The following is a 26,876-nucleotide window of genomic DNA, read 5'->3' as shown; positions in this document are numbered from 1 at the left end:
AGAAAGGTGTAATTTCAGGATTTGGGGGACGGACTAGATTCTTAAATTACACAAAACTCCATTACAGCTTGCAGTGTAAGACTTGCAAAAAATACAACCATGAAGTCTTAAAGGGCCAGTATGCATTTTGCTTAACTGTTTTGCTGTTTGCATGAGTTTTGCCATTGTGACATCAAACTAATAATAAGAATACCCGTAACAAATCTAATAATTTGAGAGGAAACACTGTGGTGGACAGTCTTTCTAGTAATGGAAAGATACACAATAATGTAGGGACTATGTATATAACCCTATTATGACTTTAAACACAGGCATAGATCCTGAGGGTAGTGAAGGGATACATCCCCTCAGAATTTTGATGGGGGTGGTCCATACAATCACCCCCCTAGTTGATGCCTGTGTTGGTTTTCTGACCAAATTTACCTCATATTTGGCCATTTTAACCTAAAAGTGTCAATTTTAATCCACTTTGGTACTACATTTCCCCAGTTTAGCCTGAGAGTACTAAATTAAGAGAGGCGCTACATCGATCGCTCCAGTGAGGACAGCGTGAGCTCGATACCTGTATAAGAGTCTGTTCGTCATGCCACAAATCCTGAAAGGTGTTTATGAATATGTAATGATATGAATGAGCTAAATGTGACGTAGCTACGAAAAGGCGATGTTATTGGATGTATGTGGTTCATTTTCAGTTATTGTTGTTGTTGTTTTAAATGTTTGTTTTTTTGTCTTTTATATGAACGCACCGCCAATTAAGGCGTGTGCCACTGATTTAAAAGCGTCCGTTCAAATAAATAAATAAAATAAAATATGCCATATTGTTGTTGTTGGGCAGACGTCACGCTCTGCATGCATGCTGCTAACGGTACAAAAGGTGACTAATAGAAATATATTACGGCTCTTGGCAGCAGACAGATTGCGCTGTTCTCTGACCCTGAGTGTTTGTCACATAGACATACCGTGACCTGGGAAACATGTACAAAGCAGGGGATGCGACTGTGCCACAGGTTTTTGTCTTCGGAATCGGTATAGGCAATTTGAGTGCCGCTAGCCTGATTTAGCTTCAATATAGCAAAATGTTTCGCGCATATTTGAACCATTAACTTTCTTTTCGCGCAAGGTGCTGGATTCACTATACTTCATGGAAATTTCCAATCCCATCCCCCCAATGTCAAAAATAAATCAACGCCAATGACTTTAAAATAGTAAACAATGCCTTCTTACCTTGATGAATGACCATCTTTTCTAGCCTCCTCTTGGCTGATGCTCTCTCTACTATCTCCTGATCTATAGTGTTAGCTGTGACCATCCTGTATACTACTACAGGTTTGGTCTGTCCGATCCTATGACACCTATCTTGAGCCTGTAGGTCACATTGGGGGTTCTGTAATGCAATCAATAGTACACTGTTATCTATAGTGTTAGCTGTGACCATCCTGTATACTACTACAGGTTTGGTCTGTCCTATCCTATGACACCTATCTTGAGCCTGTAGGTCACATTGGGGGTTCTGTAATGCAATCAATAGTACACTGTTATCTATAGTGTTAGCTGTGACCATCCTGTATACTACTACAGGTTTGGTCTGTCCTATCCTATGACACCTATCTTGAGCCTGTAGGTCACACTGGGGGTTCTGTAATGTAATCAATAGTACACTGTTATCTATAGTGTTAGCTATGACCATCCTGTATACTACGACAGGTTTGGTCTGTCCTATCCTATGACACCTATCTTGAGCCTGTAGGTCACACTGGGGGTTCTGTAATGTAATCAATAGTACACTGTTATCTATAGTGTTAGCTGTGACCATTCTGTACACTACTACAGGTTTGGTCTGTCCTATCCTATGACACCTATCTTGAGCCTGTAGGTCACATTGGGGGTTCTGTAATGCAATCAATAGTACACTTTAACTGATTGATACACTGTAATAAATAATCAATAGGTAAAGACTGCCACAAATTTGCACCAATATACAAATCCGTTTTACCATGTGACAGTGCCAGCACTATGACAGCAAGTGACCGTCAAGATAAAAATGCACATGAAAACCTCACATTAGTGGTCAGCGATGCCAATGCTGGCCTTAGGTGTACAATTGGACTATTTGATGATTGCTTGCTGCTACTCAGAAAACCTAGCCACATATTGCCTAAAATTGGGCTACTTTGCAAGTGTCATGCTGTGGCAGGAATTTAAAGCATTTCCCTTTCAATTACGCCTAATAATTAAGGTTTTGAGTCTCTGAAGCTCCAAATTGCAATGGAATGGGTTTTGTGACCATTTATTGATTGGTCAGTTACGGATGTTTTTGTTCAAGTGCTTTTCTGTCCAATTGATTTATGTTATAAATTTGCACCCAAACATCCAGTATTGGGCGCTTGGGGGAGGTACTAACGTATATAGGTATATGGGATTTGCTGCTCTAGAGGCTGCTATTTTGCAAGAAATCCCTAAACATGAGTCCTGATTTGAGTAAAAAAAACACAAACAAAAACATGGGTCCCATTTTGACAAAAGTGCAATTTTGACTCCGATTATATACTGAATATGCAATAATTTTATAAATGCCAGACTTACCCAATCACTGTCATAAATAATGACTGTATCAGCCGCGGTGAGATTGATGCCTAAACCGCCGGCACGAGTACTGAGTAGGAAAATAAACTTGTTGGGATCCTTGTTGTAATCACTGATCTATTCAGAGAGAGAAATAAAACCACATTAATTCAAATTAAGGATCCAAACCACATTAATTCAAATTAAGGATCCAAACCACATTAATTCAAATTAAGGATCCAAACCACATTAATTCAAATTAAGGATCCAAACCACATTAATTCAAATTAAGGATCATTACTTGACATTCTACTGGTCTTATTGGGTTATCCCAGTTGAAATTCATACACCCCTATGGAAGACAATACCCACACAGGGAGTGTGAATTTCAAATTGAGTTACCTGAATGGGTGATTCCATTTGAAATCTATACTCCCTATGTGGGCGATTAAGGTTGTCTTCGATAGGGGGCTTATGATTTCATCTGGAATAGCCTATAATATATATAGCTCATTCATATTTCAATCTCCTTAAGTTCTGGATAATTTGAAGAATTAGCTTTCAAACAACATGCGATTCCTAAGATTCCTTTTCTCACAAGAAATTTGTTTTTCACTTTGGGATGTATTGTATCCTTACATGGGTGACCAACAGCACAAAAAAAGACACCCAGAAGTCAACTGACTATTTACAGCTTAGACCTTCTGTAAGGACGAAATCACTTAAACTAGATGAGTACAATTTTTTTTAATTTGTCAAGCAGAAACTGAACTCGCAAAATCACAATTGGCAGCCAAAAGAGCACAATTGCGATTTTGTCTTAGCTCTGGTTCATAGGTGTTGCTTTAAGATGTTTATTAAGAAACAACTTGTACAAAAACAGAATGTATAATTAGAGAATAAAGGTATTGTTTATAGCCACTGTCGTGCATCTATTGTCTCGTACAACGCAGGCGACATCATTATTTTAAGTAAAACAAGAAGGCGAAATTCTCATTCTTAAACACCTCAATTCAAATAATGATATCATAAGTATTACAAATTTTAATCAAACTAAATCCTACATTTAGCAAGGAATTATCTGGGACTTAAAATTGATCAATCCTGTTGTTGCTATGCGCCTCCGATTGTTCAAATAGCGAGTATGCATATCAAGTCAATGCACATACCCTGAACTATGTTATATTGTGTAATGTCACAGGGGTAAGAACCAGTAAGATTGCAGGAATGTTTTCAAGTGTTTAAGAATTTACAATACAACCCCAAAGCAACTGGCTTTCAAATAAGGTAATAAAAAAAGCATAAACATTAACACCCAGTAGATTGACTTCACACCCCACACATAAAATGATTTCTTTTCACCCTTTGTTCTCACCTGTTGTTGTCTGTCTGCAAATGCCATCCTGCCGTCTAGTCTACAATAGGAATGATTACGATATAAACAGAAGTCCTCTATGATGTCCAGCATAGTGGTCATCTGAGAGAAGAGTAGCACCTAAAAGGAGAAGTTAAGGATATTAGAAGTAACAAGGATTTGAAAATAAGCCATATTTTTTTTGCCCTTATCGATGAAAACAAATATGGTCGCATTTTAATTTCATGTTTGAATACTGACTGTTAAAGCCATTATTATAACATTTCCTGAGGAGTACGCCCTCAATATTTTGCAAAATTCTGGTTTTTTTTACACTATTATATTGTACCCTAGGTACTGTAGTTTTGTCAAAATTCCGACATTTTGAATAAAATGCAGGAACCATTGTTTTATTATTACTATGAAAATATTAGTCGAACGCATGCGCGATGTTCATAATACAGTACGTACAATAGCGTGCGGGACGGTGATTTACACAACAAAGGATCGTACCGCAATACAACCAAAGGAGTGATACGTATTGGCGACGGTAGTAAATACCAATTTTCTTTGCTTTGCTTTAGTTGTTCGGCTCAAAATTAAAAGGGGATATATCTGACAGTAAAAGCTAACATTTTATGGCAAAGAAATACTAATCTATGAAAATGTTATAATAAGTGAGTCTTGTTTAGACTAAAGTGAGTCCTGGTCCCTACTAAATTGAGTAAAAGGAATGCTTAAAATAAACATGATTACAGTACGGGGGTTAAACTTTGGGCCGGTGATGACACCGCATTGGATATCATATCACTTGATGTAATTAGGAGCAGTTTGCTTACCTAGAACTGCACTCCAATACTTCTCGCTTGCATTCAAGTAAGTACTGTATTCCTATTGATGTCATGCATGTTTCAAGGTTGCTGACATAGTTTACAAATTACCAAGCATTTCAACTAATACTGATTGAGTTACCATAAACCCTCACCTTATGTCCTCTTTCCTTAAGAGCCGGTAGCATTCTATCTAGCACCTGAAACTTGCCACAACTAGTCACAATCTCTTCATCTATCCTGTACTGCTGGGTTTCTGGGATGAGAGGATATTCCAGTAGATAGGGATGGTTGCAGCATTTCCTCAACTGCATCATGATGTTGATCATCTTAATGCTGTACTCTGCTTTCTTGGGACCTTTGGTGGAAGCTGCTTCAGACGGTCTGTAAATACAATACAATGATATAACAATCTATATTATAATACGCTATTCTCTGTCTGTAGATCTGTTTGTGACTGCTAATGTGAGGCCGTCGTAAGTCGTACAGGGCCCAAACTCGGTGGGTGAGTGTAGTTCTGTCCTGGCAAGAAGTTTATGTTCGTTAAGTCATCTGACCCCAGGGCCCCTCCCAGGGGTCATCTGATATAACTTCATGATATCACTTCAGGGTCATGATACAACTTTACAAGTCATGAATTGGAAAACAAAAAAGCAAACCCAAGATTTCTAAATTTTTTTCGGTTGGTCACGGAGGGCAACCAAACATTTTTTAGTCATACCTCTCTACAGCTTTCTCAAGTCTCTCCATCCATCTGTCAATCTCTTCTTGTGTTTCCTTATCAGGATTAGGCTCATCAGACGTGTCATCATCACCAAAGGCGGCGTAGTCGACCTTCACACAGCTTTTACGCTTACGGCGCCCAGATGGTGTTAGTTCTACTGGAGCCTCAGGTCCATCCTGTGAATGATAGTATCATGCCATAGATTTAAACAACTGCCCAGGTGAATTTGTATTCAGTGTCCTTTATGGTTACTTAAAGGAGGATTTCGTGATCCTAGCATCCTCTTTTTATGACATTTTTCAGTAGATATCCACGAAAAAAGCTTATTTCCAAAATTTCAGTTGATTCCGATTTTGCGCTTATGAGTTATGCATGATTATGTGTATGGCCCATTTCACGGTTAGGCGCCACTTTTTGATTTTCAACATATCTGGCCTGGTGTGTAAAAAATAATGGGGTTACAGAATTGACTGTTGGTGATTTTTCATTGTCTCTGTATAGCCTACCTCCACTAGCTTAATCGGCCTTTCTGCTTTTATCTTTCAGGGCGCACAGGGGTCAGAAGTGGTCAATAACCACATTTTACTAGCAACCTAAAACAGACATTTATTTTCCAATGCTGCCACTTTTAACTATGTTGAGCCTACCAGCTGCTTTTGTTGTTTTTATGTAATGAACAAGTTGCACTATACAGCCATACATGAACAAAGTAGTAGTTGTCAGTTAAACTAGCATGAGAACCATTTAAATTTCTGAATTCGGATGTGACATTTTCCGTTCACATCTATGTACCTTATTCAATGTGGAATAGATCGACTAATACTTTACATGAATGGCAAACTAGTGTGTTTTAGTAAAGTTCAGAGTCTTGTTACTATTTGTTGAACAAATTACACTTGTTGCTCTTAATACGTAGATACAGCGATATTTTGAATTTTTGCCAACAAATTCGTTCACAATTTTGTCACATCCGATTAATTTTCCAAATAGTATAATTTATTAACAAATAAGTGGCAGAATTTGTTCTCCTTGATTTTTAAAAATCTCCTGCTATATGAGCTATCTAATGACACCATTTAATGAAAACTCCTTCATCAACTTAGCTTGCAGATGTCATTTCAAAGTTTCCATTCACATGTGTCACATCCATGGTACCTGTCACATCCAAAATAGTTTCTTCAAAGAACTAAGACAGGTATGGGACTAGGATGCCAGTTTGAAGTTATTTCATTACAGGTTTGTGGGGGATCAAAAGGCACAATAAGTTTTTTTTTAGTATGCCTTCTTTAATTGTGACAGGAGATTCAAAAAGCTTCAATTTCCGCTCACATGTCACATCCTCAAAATTAGTAGTTTTAGGCCAAAATACTTAAACAACATGATATTTGACTTTCTAAAATAGGTTTATTATTTCATACATGTCACATATGATTATTTCATGGCTTTGTTGTTGTCTTTTAGGGGACAGTTTTGTATACAATTTACAGAAGCGGATGTGACATTTTCAATTGTGAACGGAATATTTCAGTATTATAAACATTTTGCTTGGCAAAAATATAAAGGGTCAGGAAAAACATTTTAGCATTGCTCAATTCAATAGAATCTATCAAAATATATGTGTTAGAAGTGCTTTAAAGCTTATATTTTGACAAGCAAACTGTTTATAATATATGAAATATTCTGTTCACAATTAAAAATGTCACATCCACCTCTATAAATTGTAAACAATGTTTTAAAATGAACACTAACACAGGTTAATATGTTTCAATATATCCCATTTAATTTACTGAGTGTGTGAAAACTCTTTGAATCATTATTTTCTGAAACATACTCTGCTTTACAATGTGTGGTTTCCGTTCACATTGACATCTGTCACATCCAAAATTGCACAAACATAAGAATCTTGAATTTGACCTGTGCTTTCAAACTGGCTGATATTATTTGTGAACATTACCCATATTATGACCATCAAAGCTGTGAAATATCAGAGTCATTCATTGATTATTAAAATTGTTGAGTAAACCTTTTCATGTCAATTTCCTTTTTACCACAAAAATTACATGTAAGTGGCCATAAATTTGTCATTACACAACAAAATTTGCCCAAATTTGGTCAGAAGAGAGCCTATGACATACTTGTTTATTTTAAATATCTATTATATATGTATTGGACAGTAAAAGTATAAATATTCACTACTCAATATTTATCAAATTTGTTAAAAATTACATAACATGAGATAATAAATTATAATTTTCTTCAAGAAGTAGAGAGATTTAAGCTGGGAAATGATATTTTTATGAAAATCTGGTCTTATGTGGAAAAGAAAACCCCAATTAAATGAAATTTAATCCATTTTGAAAATTTCAAGTTTTTTTCACCAAAAGTGGCGCCTAACCGTGAAATGGGCCGTATTACAATGCTCCATAGACAATGTGTTGTAATTTCGTTCTGGTGCACCAGAACGAAATTCAAATTTGGCGATATTTTTGCTGAACGAATTAATCTGCAAGAAATATTTGGTACATAAAAAAACAACATTATGTAGCCAGAGGTATCCAGTGGGGTAAAAATCTCAACTTTTTTTGGGAAAAGTGGGGGATGAGGCTGTGGATCACGAAATGCCCCTTTAAATTAACAGCAATTAAGTAAGTTCTCTTTGTTGTCACATAAAGGTTTTAAGTGTAGTTCTTGTGTAAGTGTGCACATCAAATCAAACATGCGCAAAGTACTTTGTGCAACATAATACAAGCTGGGTGATCAGTAATGTACTGAATTTGGAAATTACTTATATCGTCACATTAGGTGATAGTTGTGCCAGCATTCACCTCGATAAAATATTGGGCCTGTCTATCATGTGCCATCTATCACACAGTAAAGGAAAGTACACACCACCCAACAAATTAATATCATTTGTTCTCATTCTTAATCGCTTAAATTTTATTTCAATAACTGTTTCATTTAAAAACAAAAATTAAGTAACCGTCATAAAAACTGCCCTTATTCTAAAATGAACAAAACTTCGTTTACAACTTAATCTTCTTCAGTTGCGTGAACTGCAAGCACGGTCGAGCATTACGCACTAGATCAACACAAAGTGCTACATACGCGCACCTCTACAAGCATGTTATGCGTTATAAATATAATAGACAACACCCAATATCATGAGATTGTCCATTCAGATGACATGTCTACGAAATACACCATTTTCACCTGATGTGGCAGTGACGTCAGGGTGAAAAACGGTAAAGACCACTCCCACTGTATAAGAATTTACCTTCTTTTCTTTAATCTTGCTCAAGATGGTTCTGTCTACCGTTGTCCTATAGTACTCCTGCTGCATTGCTGTGAGAGGAGCATGGACCAGGATCTCCTTCTTGGGCGGAATGACAAGTTCTACATCACTCTTCAATCTTCTTAACAGAAATGGTGTTAAGATCTGGAGTGTCATCAAGGATGAATAAAAGAGAAAGTAAATATTAACATAGGTCTAGGCAAACACATGGGATGATTGCAGATAGAAATAATTAGGCTGATGATAGCGGCAGGCTAATGATAGTGGCGTACTATCATACTCTCATTATAAATCATTGCCAGTGGTTTACTGTTGTAGTCTGCTGCCCAGTGAATGTGGGGTGGTTATCAAATTATGAGACAAGACATCAGTCCAATACAGCTTGCAGAGTCACAAAACTTTGATGCAAAACTATTTAAAGGTAGTGGTCAGATATTTTCATTTGTTTTGGTTTTGTAATTCACATTGAGGCCTGTATCAAAATAATCTTGATTCTCAAGTTTTGAGTTTAAATCTCTCCACATGGGGTGTCAATTGCACACAAGTTGATTTTCCCCAAAAATGTCAGAATTATACATTGTCATGCTAATATTTGGCATCAGCATGAAAAATGCATTCAAATGAGTACAAACAAGCCTAGTATTGGTTCTTGAGATAGCTCTTGATATTTTGAGAAAATATCTCAAAACTAGAGACTTTATGTTGAAGCCTGTGACCAGCACGCAGTGCATTAATACTAACCTGGTGGAGCATAGAGACCACATGTTTCTCCCTTTCCTTGGCAACAAAGATTTCATCTCCTCCTTCCTTGCACAGAGTCCCAAAATCAAACCAAGACTCAAATCTGGGAAAAAGAAGAAGAGAATTTGAGTTTCAAGAATATCCTATTACTAAAAGCAGATGAAAGATCCCTGCTTGAAACCATGGGCAAAGTTTTGCATTTCATATTTGTAACTTTGTTTCTACTCATCTCAGTTTTGTAGCAAGTAGGGTCGGTCAGGCGGGATTAAACAAAAAATTACTGAAGTCTAAATGACCCTAAAAAATCACAGAATGCTTGACCCCCTCCCACCAAAAAAACATGGTCTGTCAAAATCAATCCACGTGTAGTCTTCTACACCTTTATACCAAATCCCCAAAAATTCAAGTTCCTGTTAACAAAGAGTTTTTAATATTTTTATTTTTATTAAAAATTATTCCTTTAGTTTGTGTTACTTACGTGCGTAGATCATCAAAGACTTCCGGTAGTAGAAAGTTAAGCATGGACCACAGCTCTGATAGATTGTTTTGTAGTGGTGTACCTGTGAGCAGCAGTCTGTTAGCACTTTGGTAGCATTTCAGTTCACTGTAAAATAAACAGACCCAAGGAAATGAATATTCAAGTTTGTCACCAAGTTGTTTTTGTTCACCTGTGTGGTGTTCTGAATATGTAACCCTTGGTCTTCCACTTCTTGCAACCTTCTTGATCCCAGAAAACATTGAACTTGTCATATGTGAATAATGACTTTTTAAAGTTGATTATCACATGTTTTGACCTCCTCCAAATTCATGAAACAAGAATAATCCATTAAGAACCGAAAACATTTCCTTCCTTACAAATGAGGAACACATCAGCTTCATGCTCGACTATAGAGAGGACTATTCCTTTATCATTGTCAACATCTCCTGACACAAAAAAATGATTTCTTGGACACTGAATATAATTATAACTCACCTAATCAGCCTACAGTTGAGATTCTTGATCCTATGCCCCTCATCAATGACGATGTACTTCCATAAGAAATGTTGTAAGCCCTTGCGGTCTCTCATCACTATCTCGTACGATGTGATCACTACTGGTTGTACGTTGAATTCACCATGCTTCTTGAAAATCTTACGCCTTAGCTTCTGTCGCTCAGGTTGTGATCCATGATACAGAATAACCGGTATCTATACAATGAGGAATGATGAGGAAGAAATGCATTAGTCCAGACAAGACTTAAATCGAAATAAAATGGTGCATGTTGGCATCTTGTACAAAGTTACCCAAGGCTCCAAAAGAATTTTAACATTGGGGGGGGGGGGCATCAATATGAGGCCTTCTACGAGGCGCTAAATGCTGAGGGGAGAAGATTTGGAAATGCATGCATTTGATATGAATGGTACCTTAAATTATGAATTACACCTTACAATTGAATACCTGAGTGGAAGAAGGGCCCAACTCCATCAACACTTTTTTTGAGACATTAACAAAAAACAGAATATTTGGAAAAGTTTTTAGAGACAGACTATTTTCATCTTGAGGGGACCTTTATTACTGGTACATGAACATACATTATAACATACATGTGAAATGATATATGTTGCAATGGCAATGGTACAGGTCTTTTAAAATATGATAAACTCCTTTTTGTAAAATGGAGTTGGGCCCTTCTTCCACTCAGGTATTCAATTGTGAATTTTACCCAATATGTATACATGTCTTGATCATATTTTACTCTTAGTGTGTCATGCATTTTCTTGTGCATTTGACAACTGACTTGTGTCACACACACTGTGTCTTAGTCTTACCCACAGGTGCTTGGCATTACTTTTAACCTTGATGTCAAATTGTTGATGCAAATTGTACACTACAATCAGTCCATGTGAGATAAAAAGCACATACATTTACAACATGCAATATGCACTCAGCAAAACTCTGTATATTATATTACCATGAATTACCAGCAAATCTACTGTGTTTTACCATGAATTACCAGCAAATCTACAGTGTTTTACCATGAATTACCAGCAAATCTACAGTGTTTTACCATGAATTACCAGCAAATCCACAGTGTTTTACCATGAATTACCAGCAAATCTACAGTGTTTTACCATGAATTACCAGCAAATCTACAGTGTTTTACCATGAATTACCAGCAAATCTACAGTGTTTTACCATGAATTACCAGCAAATCTACAGTGTTTTACCAACACCAGCTAGCTTTCTAGTTTCCTACTGATAATATATGTGCATTCACTTTGTATTTGCTGGAAGTACTGAATGATTGACTCGCAAGGTGCTTGAGGGTCAATCATTTGATCAGGTACCTAAATTATCAACTATCAACTGAACTTCAATACACCTAGAAAGCATTAATACTGATAAGTTTCTACAGGAAAAATACCCATGATCCCCCTCATGAAGCAGTTTAATGGTTCCAAGGTCACCACTCCAAATCACACGGTCCTGTTTGTATCAAGCTACAAACTGGGTTACCCTGGCCTAAAGTTTGTTCGGCTTGTATAGGCGGAAAAACTAAGACTTATAACACTGTGTATTGATATAGAATGGATGCACGCAGTTGGGCACAATAATTACACTCATTGTGCGTTGCCTAATGCATGACATGGGCGCACATCTACGCGAGTGTGAATTGGGACTTTATTGTCGCGCGCAGTAACAAAAGCCAAATAATTTCCGCCTTATATAAGCCGAACAAACTTTTAGAAACATGCCTATACTTTAAGCAACATCCCACTGTGTAAAGCAATGGCCAATATTACATATCTTACCTCTGGTGTGAATCTTTCAAATTCAGATAACCAGTTAGGTAGTGTGGACAATGGAGCACACACAAGGAATGGGCCAGGTACACCCATCTTTATGATGTGTGCTAAGAGTGATATACATTGCACTGTCTTCCCTAAGCCCATCTCATCACCAAGGATACCATTCACACCATTTTCATACAAAACCTACGAGAAAACAAACAAATATATTGCAATATGATTATATATCTTACATATTATAATGCTATATATCTACCTCATATATTTAAGTAATAAGTTTATTCTTGATCTTTAGTGCAGACAACCAAAGATAAACACCCAATTTTTAATTATAAAATGTCAAAAAGGAATAAGCAGACTATGATGAAATTTTATCAGTTTCATAGTCTAGCCATTATTACAGGAGGAAATAGGAAAAGTGATCCCGCTTTTGATATATTCATTCGTACATCAAAATCCCTTTCTCCCTTGTTTCTATCCCTGAATTAAGTGTTCAGTTGAAAGGTGTCACACCTGACAATCACAAGGAAGCAGGGGATCACTTTTTGAACTCTCGGACAAGCCCCCAATTTTTGCTTACCTTAAGCCACTCCATTCCTTCCAGCTGGTAATCCCTGAGTACGCCACCTGTGAATAAGTCTGGTTGACGGTCAGATATCTTCTCTCCATTGATGGTACGACTAAATGTATCTACAAATTCACCTGGCTTGGATGAAGGTGCTGTTGATGTTGGAGCCGTTGGAGCTGTTTGAGCCTGCAAAAATAAAGCATAATATTAAGCATGATTAATACGGGGGGAAAAAGTATGTCTCAAAGCTTGCAAAATCCAATATGGAATGCATCCCCCAACTCCAAATAAGTTTGAGATGCTTGGGACTTTCAAAACTTTGCCAATGGCAATCATAGCCTTTACCAACGCCAATCACAGCTGCAACCCTGATCATTCTACATATTGCTCATGTCTACTGTAATAGGGGCAATTGAAAGTGTTAATGTTAACTTCCAATGCTTTTCTATCTAAAAACCTCTCTATCACTACAGAACTTTTTTGTTGGAATTCCAACCACTTTTAACAGAACAGGTCAAATTATTCCAGATCTTAATTATTATAAAACATGGAAAAGGTGTGAAAGATTTTCGAATTATTTTGGGCTAAATTGCGCAAAATTTCTTTTTTTATCAATTTCCAGCTGCAATTTCAAATAAAACATGCACAAATTTCCAGCTGGCTTAACCACTATGTGTAACTTGAATTAAGATGGCAGTAAAATCTTCCAAAGGGGATGTGTGGATAACTCAATCTCCTGACAGGTTACCTATCATCTATTTGAAATCCTACCCCTTCTACCCTTGTGGAAGATTTTGGAAACATCTTCAACAGAGGGAGAGTACAGACAGCTCCATTTGACACACACCCTCCCTCTACAGAAGATTCAGGTTGAACCTCTCAGAGGGTGTATGAAATTCAAAGGGTGCTTCCTAATGTGTTAAATTCATACTCCCTCTGTATAAGAAATTTCAGAGGGGGAGTGTGGATTTTAAATGGAATAGTTCAATGCCTACCTCATCTGTTGACTGTGTAGACATCTCTGGTGCCTCTTTTGATGTTGCTGGGTGGTCTTCATTCACAGCTTGCGTCTTATCCTTGGCATTCTTTGATTTGGAAGCATTGGATTCTGTATCCTTGGAGGCAGATTGATCATTTTTCTGCCTTTTAGCCAATGCCTAAAACAGGGGAAAACATTAAGAAAATGAATAAAAGACATATTTATAACAGATAAATTCAGAAGAGCACATGCTTCACAGAAAATCACTGTTCAAGGTAAGTTCACAGCCAGCCTGGCTCAATTTTATTGGCTCAGAGGTAGAATCTCCTTGCACAGTGCAAGAACCAAGTTAATTTTCCCTAGATGTTCAAAGCATTATTTGATTACGGCCACTTTTCTATCAAAACTTAACCTGATCAATAATCAATATTGATTCACGCAAATTTATATTTAGAGAATAAAGGTCTTGTTTTTAGCCGCTGTCGCGCATCTATCTTCTCATATGGGTGACATTATTTTAAGTAAAACAACAAGGCAAAGCGGAGTTATTTTAAGCCAAGTATAATGATGTTGTGTGCTATCAATTTAGATGATAGATGAATGACAGCGGCTAAAAACAATACCTTTATTCCCATTCTTAAACGCTTCTATTCAATTAATGTTAATTATACATACCAAATTTTAATCAAATTTAATCACTTCATTTTACAAGGAATTACCTAGCGCTTAGAATATCGCTTACATACGCACATGCTTATAAGTATGTGATATTGTGTCATATCACATGACTTAGAACTAATAACATTGCAGGAACTAAAGTGTTTTTAAAGAATACAGAATCTTTGTACATGTAGGAACCTGACCAGATTAGTTGACTGACAAGTCTTATTTCAGGGCTTGAAACAACTGACCGACTCACCCCTCTGTCTAAATAGTCTGCAATGGTGTATGACTGAGACGCTTTCCTCTTCTTGGATTTGCCCTTCTTGCCAGCAGCTGCAGGTGCTGTGGATTTGTCTGTTGTTTCTGTCACAAATAAAATGTAAGGAAATGAAAATGAGGTGCTGACCTAAAGGAATTGAAAAAAGCAATATATTTTGACTGCTCAGTGCCAGAAGTGGGTAAGTGCAATAGCTGCCATGTGTAGATGAGTAGTTGAGTACAATATACTGTGTGCGAATTGCCAAATGGTCACAGGGAAGCTGTTGTACTTGCCCACTTCTGGCACTGCGCAGTTGATACCTATTTTTCTTGATTTGAGATATAAGCAAATATAATTTTATAAAGAACATAGAAAACATGTGGGTTTTTGATCATCAATTTTATTCATAATACACATAAAACAGATATATTGAAAAGAATACATTTAAGGCCAGACAGGAGGGTTGAGAAGGTACATGACCAGGCTCAAACACCCTCAGGCATAAAAAACAACAGGACAATACAACATATAAATGCAGTTTATAAAGGAATACATCGATAATATTATATTATAAATTAGAAGTAATATTGCATAAAAAATGTTGACAGGGACCCGCCCCGAAACAATTGCACAAAACGATAAAATATGGTCTAAAAGACGGCATTATGATTTAAATCGACCAGTCATGGTCATATTTTGAATAAAAAATTGAGTAAGAACATAGGATTGCACGTTGACTGAGTGATTTTGAACATTTATCAAAGACCCGTTTCAATGGTTTTTGGCTTTTTGAAACTAAGGGGAAAATGGAACTCAGGTTACACTTGTTGGCGCTTGTGATGAGGCCTCTACTGCCTATTTCAATACAAAATAACTTTGCGTCATAACCCTGTTCTTGCAAATCAGCGATTAAACCGGCATATTTATTTTGTTTGTAGTCATGGGTTTTGTGGATGTTCTGCTCGAAAGGAATGCTGAGCTCAATAACGATGATGGATTTAGCGCTTTTTAGTTAACGAGAACCAGATCTGGTCTTTGCTGCGTGGGAAGAATATCAGGAGGGATTGTGGTACCAGCGATTTTAGTGGCACCATCTAAGTCACAGTAGAATTTCCAGGACTGGTCACTGATATCTTTGAGAGTATCCATGATTATGCGGAGAACAGAGTTATGACGCCAAGTATACCGACCTTGATCAAGCATGATTTTACAGTGATTAAGGACATGATGGAGGGTCTCGTGATGACCACATAAGTTACATTTGGTATTTAACTTTTTTCCCCAGCGACTCAGATTATTTTTAGTGGGAAGGGTGTCAAGGAAAGCATTCAACATAAATTTCATGATGCCTTTAGGAAGATTGTAAATAAAAGATTTCCAAAGATAATCAGATTTTTCTGAGAGTGCAATCTGAAACATGTCGCCCTGGACCACAAGATTTTTAAATGGTTAACCCAGCTCTCAGTGACCTCGTCCTTGATGGATTTTGTCAAGTCAGTCTTCAGCTTCTTGTATGGCACATTGCTGTCCGAATTATCAACATGATCGATAGCGTTTTGACAATAAGTTGTGATGGAAAATTTTTTAGCCCACTTTTTCTCCCTTTCAAGGCGGGAGTCAAGAGCAACATTGACCTTGGAGTCGGCTTTTGTTCTTGAAGACAAATGAGCTGAAACATGACATTCAAGGTAAAGTTGATACACTGACTTGATATCCATCAGGTGGGGAATATGAATAACCTCGGTGGCAGCGGGTCTGGCAAGACCACACCAGTTTTTAATGTACTTATGAACAACTGAATCGAGAGCAAGGAGATGTGTTTTAGTCAAGTCATGGACGGTGAGAATGAAGCGGCAAGAGTGAAGGAGGTAATTTTATAGATCTTCACCTTGTATTCACCTCTGACAAGAAGGTTGTCAATACGATCGAGCGGGGTACGAAAATGGTCCAAGACATGATCAAACACATCACCCTGTTTCCCAGAAAATGATAAATGAGATCCAAGGAATTTATGAGGATCATCTTGAATTGTATTAACATCATTTTCACCAAGATTAAAAGTAATTGGAGTGGGTTTGCCACTCACGATGGATAATGACTTGCATTTAATTGGTTTCAGCTTAAGGTTCATTGAAGTAGTCCACTCAGAGATTTCATTAAGAATACGTTGATGCGTTCTCTTGTTTGTGGTTATTAGGTTGAAGTCGTCATAACGGAGTTGTGACATATTTAGAGTCATTTATGGAATAACCATGACTTTCATTTTGTTGCAATTTTTCCAAAATTGGATTAAAAACAGACAAAAATATAATAGGTGACAGTGGGTCGCCCTGGAAGACACCTTTGTGAAATCTGAAGTTAGTAGACTCCCATTCGGGGGTAACAACACGACCTTCAAGATTGGAGTAGAGGTTCTCAATGTAACCAATGATGTTAGGAGGAAACTTCAACCTTGATAGGGAGTAACTGATAAGATCGTGGTGAACAGACCCAAAGGCGTCTTCCAGGTCGAAGAAAGTCACATGAAGGGTACGTTTATTAGATTTAGCATGTGAAATAAGTTCATTGAAAACTTGATTATGTTCAATCACGCCATTTATACCTTGAATAAATGCTTTTTGAATAGAATTGTCAATCAAGTTATTGCTGGTGAGGTAGTCAGTTTATGCGTGACGCCAGAATCTGGTGGAATATCTTGCCAAGCACACTTGAAAGAGCAATCATTCGGAAGTTCTCAGGCTGATTTTGATCGCCTTTCTTATAAATAAGCGTAATTGAAGAAGTGCACCATGAACTTGGGGGCACCTGTGAAACAGTCAGCAGTTTGTTGTACAGAGTGGCGAGGAAGTGGTGAATGCAGGGGAGTTTTTCAGGATTCCGTATGTGATTGCGTCTGGTCCAGGGAAGATGAACTACTCTTACGTTGGATAACTTTCTTGGCGTCACTAGGACGAATATGACTGGCATTAAAAGAACTCACGGTACCGGTAGTAGAGATGTTTGGGAACCAAGAGAGTTTAGTGAGGTCTAAGTATTAAGGCTGGCATTTTCGGTCGGGTAAACGGGTACCCGCCCGAGATTACATTACCCGGGTAGGAAATACCCTCCCCGGGTACCCAAAAAAAAAAAAAAAAATTTTTTTTTTTTTTTTTTAACAAAATGAAAAAACAATGTAACAAAAAAAAAACCTAAGACCTAAATGCTAGGATCATTCATGGTTGAAAGAAAAAAAAAAAAAAAAAAAAGTTTCAAGATATTTTGTTATTTTTAATATGAAAATTGATAATTTGTATTCATGTCATAGTCTATTAATGATATAAAAATGCATTCAAATTCAATACATTTTGCAATCATTAATAGACTATGACATGAATACAAATTATCAATTTCATATAAAAAAATAACAAAATATCTTGAATTTTTTTTTTTTTTTTTTTTTAGGTCAACCATGAATGATCCTGGCATTTAGGTCTAGGTCCAGAGACACTACAAAACCGAAAAAATAAAAAAAAAAAAAAAAAAAAAAAAAAAAAAAAAAAAAAAAAATTTTTTTTTTTTTTTTTTTTTTTTTTGCAATTTCGGGTACCCGGTTACCCGCCCGAAAATTGCGGCGGGTACCCGGGTACAAAATTACCCGAAAATGCCAGGCCTACTAAGTATTCAGACTGAGAGTATTTGCCCGGGTAGAAAGAGTTGGCAGTTTCCAATGAAAAACCAGGCAAAACCGGTTTTTCACCCAGGGTTCCATTACAAGTCTGTTTACTAAAGGACCAAAAGTTTTCTTTAAACTGTCGTTCTTGGAACAATACTGACTTTTCGTGGTAGTCTTTGTCTCTGTCTTTTTGAGGCGGTTGTGAGTCTGAAGAGCCTGAGTAAAGTTCTTCCGGTCTTGGGGGTTGTTTGGGACTCTCATACGTTTGCGGTAGAATTTCTTTAAGTTCTTTGCGTTTTCAACCTTTTTTGAGTTGTGTTGGATGAATTTGCTACTTGATTTCTTCACATTAAAATCGGGTTTAGACAACAGGAAATCGCGAATGGTTTCGGACAGCCCGTCACCCGCCTCCGCTGGTGTTAAAATGTCACCTCCCAGAGCAGCATGGAGTGGGTTTAAAATGTCACGAAGTTCATTGTTATATGATTGCCATTCCTGTTGACTAGCTACGGGTATAGTAAATCTAAGCCTGGCTTCCGTAAGGGTGAATGGTGATACACAAATGGCTAGTCAATACAAATTAATATACGGTGCCAAATTTGGAAGCCTTCCATAATGCAGTAACCAGTGGTACAGAAACAGAGTGGAATAGTTTCATTAATACTGTCAATAATTCACAAGTACTCACTACGGATGTTCTAGAGGTATTCAACAACACAATAAACGGTACAGGAGACAAATTCAGCCCTTCAAATGTTCGGTCCCGGTGCAATATTTGCAGAGGCTTTTAAGCCATGGGCGCCGCCATTTGTCTAATGCAACGGTCAGTTTCGACACAACATCGGCGTCTATTTGACGCCAAAGTGTCGGGTGACATCATGCTTCTCATTATGCTTGCTGCTGGGAACAGATATCATACAGTCATAAAACGCGGTCCTACTTTAAAACGTCATCAAGTCAACATGGTTCAGGAATGTCCCCGCATTGTTAATGCCCAATCTATACTTTATAAAATACAATTAAAATCAAACAAAGAATAGAGCCCGGAATAGAGCTGTACAATAACAATTGTACAGACATATTATGGCAAGGTAATTATACTCTTAGTAACAATAGGATTATTGATTACATTAACACAAGTGTTTAACTGGTAATGAGAAACACTTTTTTTTGCGTCGAATCTACACCAATGTAGCGTTGAAGACTTGAGCGTGGAAAAACCAAAAAAAGTTGATGTCAACAATAACGATAATAACCCAAATAAGTAATAGAGAAATGACTTGAATTGACTTTCATGTCACACTCTTTATAAGGCCATCTTAATTCAATAGTTTGTCTCAAGCCCTTTTCAAGTTGAAAACCTAATGCCAAATGTGCTTTCTTTGAAAAAATTTTTTAATCGGCAGGACAAGCTTTTTGACAAGAATATACCACCTTTTCAGTTCTCAGAGGTTTCACTGCGGTCAAGATGAAGAATTGTAATGAGATTTATGAGTCAGGCTATTTTGACGTCTGGTGACATGATCTGTCAGATGTGAGATTTTGTTTGGTGGATTTGGAAAAAAATGAAACAGCGAAAAAAATAAAAAAAATACTCAATCCAGCAGGAATAATGTGCAAAAAGCAGGCTTACAGCTTATCTATTTTAAATTAAAATGGCCTAAGCTTAGTTTGGGCAAAAACATTAGGCATTTATTGAATCATGCAAACTGAGCTATAGAAATGTTTACCTTGGTTCCCAGAACCACCACTCCTTGTTGATCTCCCTGGGGTTGATTTCTGACTGTCATTTCCTGAAATAAAACAAAATATTACATTATGAACAAACATACTTCAACAGATCAATAATTCAGCACAAAATTCCTTAAAAAAATACACATGAAATTGTGTAAAATAATATACGAGTGCGCGGTTATGCCATCTCTGTTTGTTCCAGTAAATCACGCCGCTCTTCACCTGGATCGTACTCTGTGTTAGTAATAGCGCCATCTCTTGAAAAGTGTCTTAGAAGACCTAAAAGGCATTTTTAATAATTTTGTATTTCAAGCGTTAATTCCCGCTGTATATAGAACTACTTTACTTGCATTCAATGCATATTAGTAAACAGTAATAAATGAAAATCAAAACCAAGTTAGTTGTGTAATTTATTCTAAGCACACACATGTACTTTGCAGTGTTTGATTTTCATCTATTTTTTGTGTAGCAAAAATTGCTACTCACTTTCAAATTTGAGTAGCAATTCCAAAATTTTGAGTAGCAGTTTGTTTTCACCATATTTTATCGATTTTTTTGTATTTTCTTATCTTCTCACAGATTACTCAATCCCAGTACTCAATGCTTTAAAAAATGTTATGCAACTGCAGTGTTGCAGACACTGTGGTTCAAAATGTGGTTCAAAATTCGGCACCTAAACTTCCTAAGCTGATTATCGTGTGCCCTTTCTAAACGCAAATTTTCCTTCAGTAATCAAGAGAAGTCCTACATTTTTGAGTAGAGGAAACTCACTAATTTATTACCTGAAGCATTAAAATAATGTGAGGAATCTATGAAATCCTAAAATCTTGTATAATTTTGGAAGATTGTCACCAAGGACACACGATATTTCCATCTCACCACTGAACTATACACCATATAAACAGTGCTACTTCTATGACGTCATAAAATTAATATGCACGTTTTTAGTTATCTGGTAATACATGGAAGTTTGTCACACAACACATCATGGAAATAAATTTGCATACAAGGGAGGATACTGCATTTAGTTTAATGGCGTAAACATCACGATTTAGGGACTTTTGAGTCATATTGGTGTGGATGATTATTTTCTTGGAAATAGAATTTATGGAAACATTTTTGACTTCGACAAATGGCAACTTGCAAATGATGGTATATCAGCGTGGTTCACGATCGCAAGTAGGCATTTTTTTTATTTTTTTTGGGTCGCATTTTTTGCTACTTGTCTGTGTAGTTGAGTAGCAGTTTGTAAAAAATGACTCGCATTTTGCGATGCGAATCCAGGTAAATCGAACACTGGTACTTTGCAGTCTGCAAAGTCAAGCCAATGTAGAGTCCTGGGCGCCCTAAAAATTGTTCTTGTTTTTCCCACTATTTGTTTGACAACATACTATCAACAATTACTTTTCAATAGTAATAGTGCCAAAACGGTGGGTCACAGATTCAAGAAATCAACCTATCTAGATATATAGTAGTGACAATACTCGCGGTCAGCGAACTATTCATACAGCTGTCCCTAATATAACATTCTATTACTCTTACGACCCATTATTCAAAATCGCGCACTGTGATTTGTTCAAACACGTCACATGAGAGCCCATTATTCTGCAATAATGGGTCAAGCGCCGTAACACATTCTACGCACAGCATCACGCTTGGTTACGGTGCAATATTTCTGCGATACGCGCTGTTACTTACGCGTACGCGCTTCACCTTGAAGTAATAAACTTTAATATTTGTGCAAAATATTTTCTCTTTAAATCGCACTATTTTCTGGTAATAGAATAGATATAAAGGGCGTAGCATTATCCTTTACACACAAATAATGTGTCCTCCGCAGTAAAAAACGTTTAAATAATGGGTTCGGCTGCGCCTCACCAATTATTTACGTTTTTTACATTATTTGGGTGTAAAGGATAATGCATTACCCTTTATTCTAATTAACATAGATACAACTAGTATGACCCTGCATCTTGTATCCTATAGTTTTCAACACAGTACTTCAGCGGTCTGCCAATTTGGCACAGTTTATGGCATATATGGAAGTGGGGTTCTGATTGGCTAATTGAATCCCATCATGATCGCATCGGCTCATCATTCGCTAGTCAAACTGTTTAGCCTAGTTCCTTTTACGTGATAATCAAACAGAGCAGACGGACACTGCTGAAGTAATTTGCTGAATAGAATAGTTATTCTCAACTCTGAAATTCTCCTGCACATGTCTACTTATTTTAGTACCTCACACACCATGACAGCATTGTTAGCATACCTTCACTTGATGAGTCTTGGTCCGTTTTGCCTCCTCTTCTTGTTCTCCTAGGTGTTCCTTGTGTTGGCTGTTGGAGAAGAAAACATGTGAGTATTGGACTATCAGGTTAATTTTCAGTTTCATTTGTATGCATAACCACATTTTGGCTTTATTTCAATTTGATATAAAAATTTGTTGCAATTTAAAATGCAAATAAACATTTTTAATCGGTGATGAATCCACACTTTTATAGTAGCTTATATGCGAAGGCAAGTTAACTGACATGTGCATATGGGTTGCGGTTTAAAAATACTACATACTACAAAGGATATGATATTGGATTCCAATTATAATTGTTACCTTTTGTTGCTCAGCTGCTTTCTTCTCTTCAGCCTCTTGTTTCTTCTTCTCTTCAGCTTCTCGTTTCAATGTTTTGTTCATCTTGGCTTGTCTCTTTTTCTGTGACTCCTGCTGCTCATCCATCTTGGCCAGGAGGAAGTTGGAATAGATGCTACTCTTTTCCAGAAGATGCTGTAAGCGTTTGTACCGCTGCTCCTCTAATTCCTTCTCCCATACATTCAAAGCCTGAAATTAATATAATAATAGTAATCCCTAATGGAACAATGTTTGACCAAAAGATAACCTATATCAGATGTTACAACATATGGGTGCTGACTGCTGACATCTTTCAAGGAATAAGATTGAGAGTGGCTGGCAGATATTAAGCATCATTATTTATGCTGGTGTGCTGTTTACCCTGACTGCTCATCCATCCATAAGTATCAGACTTGAGCTCCGTTTATCAGAGGCAGTCTGTGTAGCTCAGTGGTTATAGCGTCCGCCCGAGAAGCGGAAGGCCTTGGGTTCTAGTCCTAGTATGTCCAGAGTTTTTTCTCTGGTTTATCTGTGTCTTGATATAAAGTGAAAGGTACATTTAGTCCATACAGTCATAACAGGCCCTTCACATATAAATGATATTGAAACAAATAATTTCAAAACCAACCTGTTCTTCTAGTTTCTTTTCTTCTTCTTTCCCTTCCTCCTGCAAATTCTGTTCTTCTGCCAGCATACTCTCTGTAATAACATTGCCATCTGTCGTTGGTAAGCTGCTAATTCCTGAATCAGCAGGGCTCACACTTCTAGATGGACTATCCTCTTCTGCATCCTTGGTGGGTTTTAGCACCGATGAACTTACAGGTTCGTTCAAGGTTTTGGTAGAAACTTTAAAGTAAATTGTAAGAAAATTCTACTGGTTTAAAAAAACAACTAACTGATCTGTATAACATAGAGAAAATTGACAAAGAATGCTGAAAATAAAATTTTTTTATCCTACATTTTCAGCATTCTTTTATGCTGATATTGTAAACATTGTCAGACTTTTTTGGCCAGTTTCAATTGCATGTAATGATCACATGCAATTGAAAGTGCCAAAAAAGACTTTGACAATGAAAGAGTCAGCACTGAGCATATGCTGACATGCTTGGCTTAGCCCAGGGATCAGAGTGTCCTACTATGAACATAGAAATGTGTTCATCTATAAGTTCTTACCATTTTGATTTGATGTTGGTTGGTAAGCTACTTCCATTGGCATACTTGCATCTTCAATAGGTTTACCAGGTGAGTTATTATTCTGGACATCAACTGTACTTGCCATCATTGACATCAAAGAAGAACTGAATAAAAACATGAAAATGTTCTTAGATTAAATACATTACAATTACGATTGCTAATCAGCATCACATTCACCATGCAGCACACAATTTGTCAAAGTGCAAACATCCATTTGATACTACTGTATGAACAAATATTTCAAGGAGTCTTTACGGTTATTTGTCTGACCGTTTAAACGGACCACAATCCGGTCGATTAATCATGTAAACGTATGCTAAAAAAAATTTAACTAAAATTTTTTTTTTAAAGTTATAGACCCTAAATTTCTTGTTATTCAAGGTTGGAACCAGAGAAGCTAGAACATGACAATTTGCATGTCATAAACAAGCCAGTATATTCATTGTTATAGTGTCAGTGATTGTCTCTGTGTATTGTCCTTGCAGCTGCAAGTGAGTTGTCAAGCTGAATTTATACTCGCTGACTGGTCCAACTCCAAGTAGTCTTTTTTAACCAATCAGGTTAGACGTACTTCGCTTTTCGTGGTCGGATCTACATTACCCATGAAGGCCGTCGCGTTCATTGATTGGCTTCACGATCGCGATAAATGGTTAATACAATACAACCAATGAACCAATCACAAAACGGGTTATGGCCCGTCATAAATTTTGCACACGGCACGTCCTGGTGCACTGTGGTGCCACGAGGCTTCACTTTTCTGCAAAAACGAGTGAGTGGTATAAAGTCAGCATCACAGCTGTGATTTATGAAGCATATCTGACGTTTAGTTGTGAAATTTGCGATTCTCAGCAACGGGATTCCATGAAATTGACAATAAATGTAAGTAATTAATATATGTTTCATGTTATGAATAGTGCAAGTTAGTGAGTTTGTGGTTTCATAAGTTATGTACAAGAGTGTTCTCAGGAAGTTTAAAGTGATGGGCTGTCCTCGAAGTATTTCGACTGCATATCGGAGTTTGGGGCGATTAACAGGACACATCACACACTTCTTGCTGTCCTGGGGCGACCAGATCGAGGAGAATTTAGATTCTTTACTGTCCCATGTTCATCAAACTTAAGGCACATCTTTTGTATTGCAGACTTTACCGGAACTCTAGCTCTCGGGAACCTGTTTCGAAAGTGCTGTTGTGTTTGAAGATAACTACCTGTTCGCGTGTATGTGTTTTTAATCAAAACTCGTTGGGCAACAGTAAACTGAGGCTGACGTCTAACCATCTTGCCTACTTAGTAGCAACTGAAGAGAAGCTTCAAGAAACTTATTTGGCACAATGCCTCAGCCTCATTTGCATTTTGAAAAGCCCGCCCAGGTGATATTTTCTATAGACCAGATCAATAGGTATACAAACTCTTTAAGAGCTAGCTCACATTCAATACGCCTATCTACATGATTTTGTGGAGTCTCAAACATAATGGGGTGTTACAGGAAAGTAGCAATTGAATGTAAGCATCGATTGACTCATTTGTAACATCTCCAATTTTTTAATTTCAATTTTCAATTAATCTGATCGATTCACCCTTGAAAATCTAATTCTGTTAAATATACCAATTAGATTACGTTTATCACACCAGTGAATGTGTTTGGATGCCTTATCTTTCCATGTCATTAACCTTTTTCCCATTTAATCTTTGATGTAGCCAAACCTCATCTGTGGACAGAGTGAAAAACGGGTACATTTCTTTTAAAGGGCATATCTTCAAAAGTTATAAGCCGATTGAAATAATTGTTTCGGTTTATTAAAGCTAACAAGTTAAGGCTTTTGTACATACCAACATTTACTTGATCAACCTTTCAGAAATAGGAGAAAAAAGGGGTGCAATGTGGGGCCTCTTTTTTTGGGGACACCCTGTATCTGTATTAAAATATAGAAATTTAAATAGTGAGGAGCTCAGAAAATCATACTCCTGAAATGTTGTTGAGGAGAGCTGTAGGAGCTCTGGTGCAATTGAGCTCCTCAAAAATGAAGGTCTGGGTGTGATGTATCCTTGAGATATTTTGGCAGCAGCGACTTCAGATTCAGATTGCATGATGCAAATTGCAAAAGTTACAATTTAGTCCTTATAAATACATATGTACATGTATTATAGCGAGGGTGGTCTAAACGACAGGATTGCCACAGTTCCAATAAATTGAAACTCCCGGCTCCGACCGACCTTTATGACGAATCTTGAGAAGCAGGAAAACCACATCAATTATGAATTACTGCAACTTTTAAAATTGAGGTCGTTGCATTTAAAGGGTCACTGTGTCATCAATTCTGCATCGATTTGAACAAATGAGGTATCAGACTGTGTGGAATAAATTTATCTGTAACATACTTTTAATAGGTCTTGATTTAAGACCCCTTTGACTTATGAACCAAAATCAAACTGGATACTTTCTTTTTGGGATAAGTTTATAATATATGTGTACACGTATGTGTTTGTATGTGTTTAATGTGGATTCACATATACACTTAGCCGTCGGTATGAAGAAATCGTTGCTCCATAAATGACTGCAAATTACACATTTTGTAATCATTTTTCACCACAAAATGTGATGAAAACACAGATGTGCAATCGTAATGTATGAATATATGGAGAGGTCAAACAGGTTGTTAATTATTGTCAATATTAATATTTTGCGACATTTATAATGAAAACAATTACCACTGGACACCCTATGGCACCTGCTACAACTTGAGAACAAGTACCGTATTCATTCCAATAAGCGCCCAGGGTGCTGAACAAAGTCATTTTGGGTGGGCGCTTATTTTTAACATTAAATAGTCATCAATCACCGTCTGAAAGTATGTAGTTACTCACAATTAGTGCGCCCTCATAAAATGTGTCCATATAAAACAATTTTGAGG

The 26,876-nt window shown here is 37.0% G+C and overlaps 1 protein-coding gene across 2 annotated transcripts in view; it reads right to left on the bottom strand.

Annotated features, from left to right (window-relative positions):
* LOC140160873 (lymphoid-specific helicase-like) overlaps positions 1-26,876 on the bottom strand; it is a 35,460-nt gene that overhangs the window by 598 nt on the left and 7,986 nt on the right. Inside the window, exons 1-19 of one of the 2 annotated variants that reach the window (XM_072184198.1) lie at positions 25,173-25,221; positions 23,945-24,069; positions 23,400-23,617; positions 22,757-22,981; positions 22,418-22,484; positions 20,145-20,207; positions 14,760-14,866; positions 13,857-14,018; positions 12,874-13,047; positions 12,297-12,479; positions 10,477-10,691; positions 9,982-10,107; positions 9,504-9,606; positions 8,745-8,906; positions 5,468-5,646; positions 4,902-5,130; positions 3,938-4,057; positions 2,584-2,700; positions 1,225-1,384 (exon numbers count right to left, since the gene is read on the bottom strand). In XM_072184198.1, coding sequence (XP_072040299.1) covers positions 1,225-1,384; positions 2,584-2,700; positions 3,938-4,057; positions 4,902-5,130; positions 5,468-5,646; positions 8,745-8,906; positions 9,504-9,606; positions 9,982-10,107; positions 10,477-10,691; positions 12,297-12,479; positions 12,874-13,047; positions 13,857-14,018; positions 14,760-14,866; positions 20,145-20,207; positions 22,418-22,484; positions 22,757-22,981; positions 23,400-23,617; positions 23,945-24,059 — 2,725 coding nt within the window. In that variant the 5' untranslated portion in view covers positions 24,060-24,069; positions 25,173-25,221. Of the gene's footprint in view, positions 1-1,224; positions 1,385-2,583; positions 2,701-3,937; positions 4,058-4,901; positions 5,131-5,467; positions 5,647-8,744; positions 8,907-9,503; positions 9,607-9,981; positions 10,108-10,476; positions 10,692-12,296; positions 12,480-12,873; positions 13,048-13,856; positions 14,019-14,759; positions 14,867-20,144; positions 20,208-22,417; positions 22,485-22,756; positions 22,982-23,399; positions 23,618-23,944; positions 24,070-25,172; positions 25,222-26,876 lie in introns of those variants that run through there. The other variant, XM_072184197.1, reaches the window with a different exon arrangement.

Source organism: Amphiura filiformis, chromosome 9, assembly GCF_039555335.1.
Source record: "Amphiura filiformis chromosome 9, Afil_fr2py, whole genome shotgun sequence".
NCBI classification, from domain to species: Eukaryota; Metazoa; Echinodermata; class Ophiuroidea; order Amphilepidida; family Amphiuridae; genus Amphiura; species Amphiura filiformis.
Note: the sequence above shows the minus strand (reverse complement) of the source record. Positions and strands in the feature narration are given on the sequence as shown.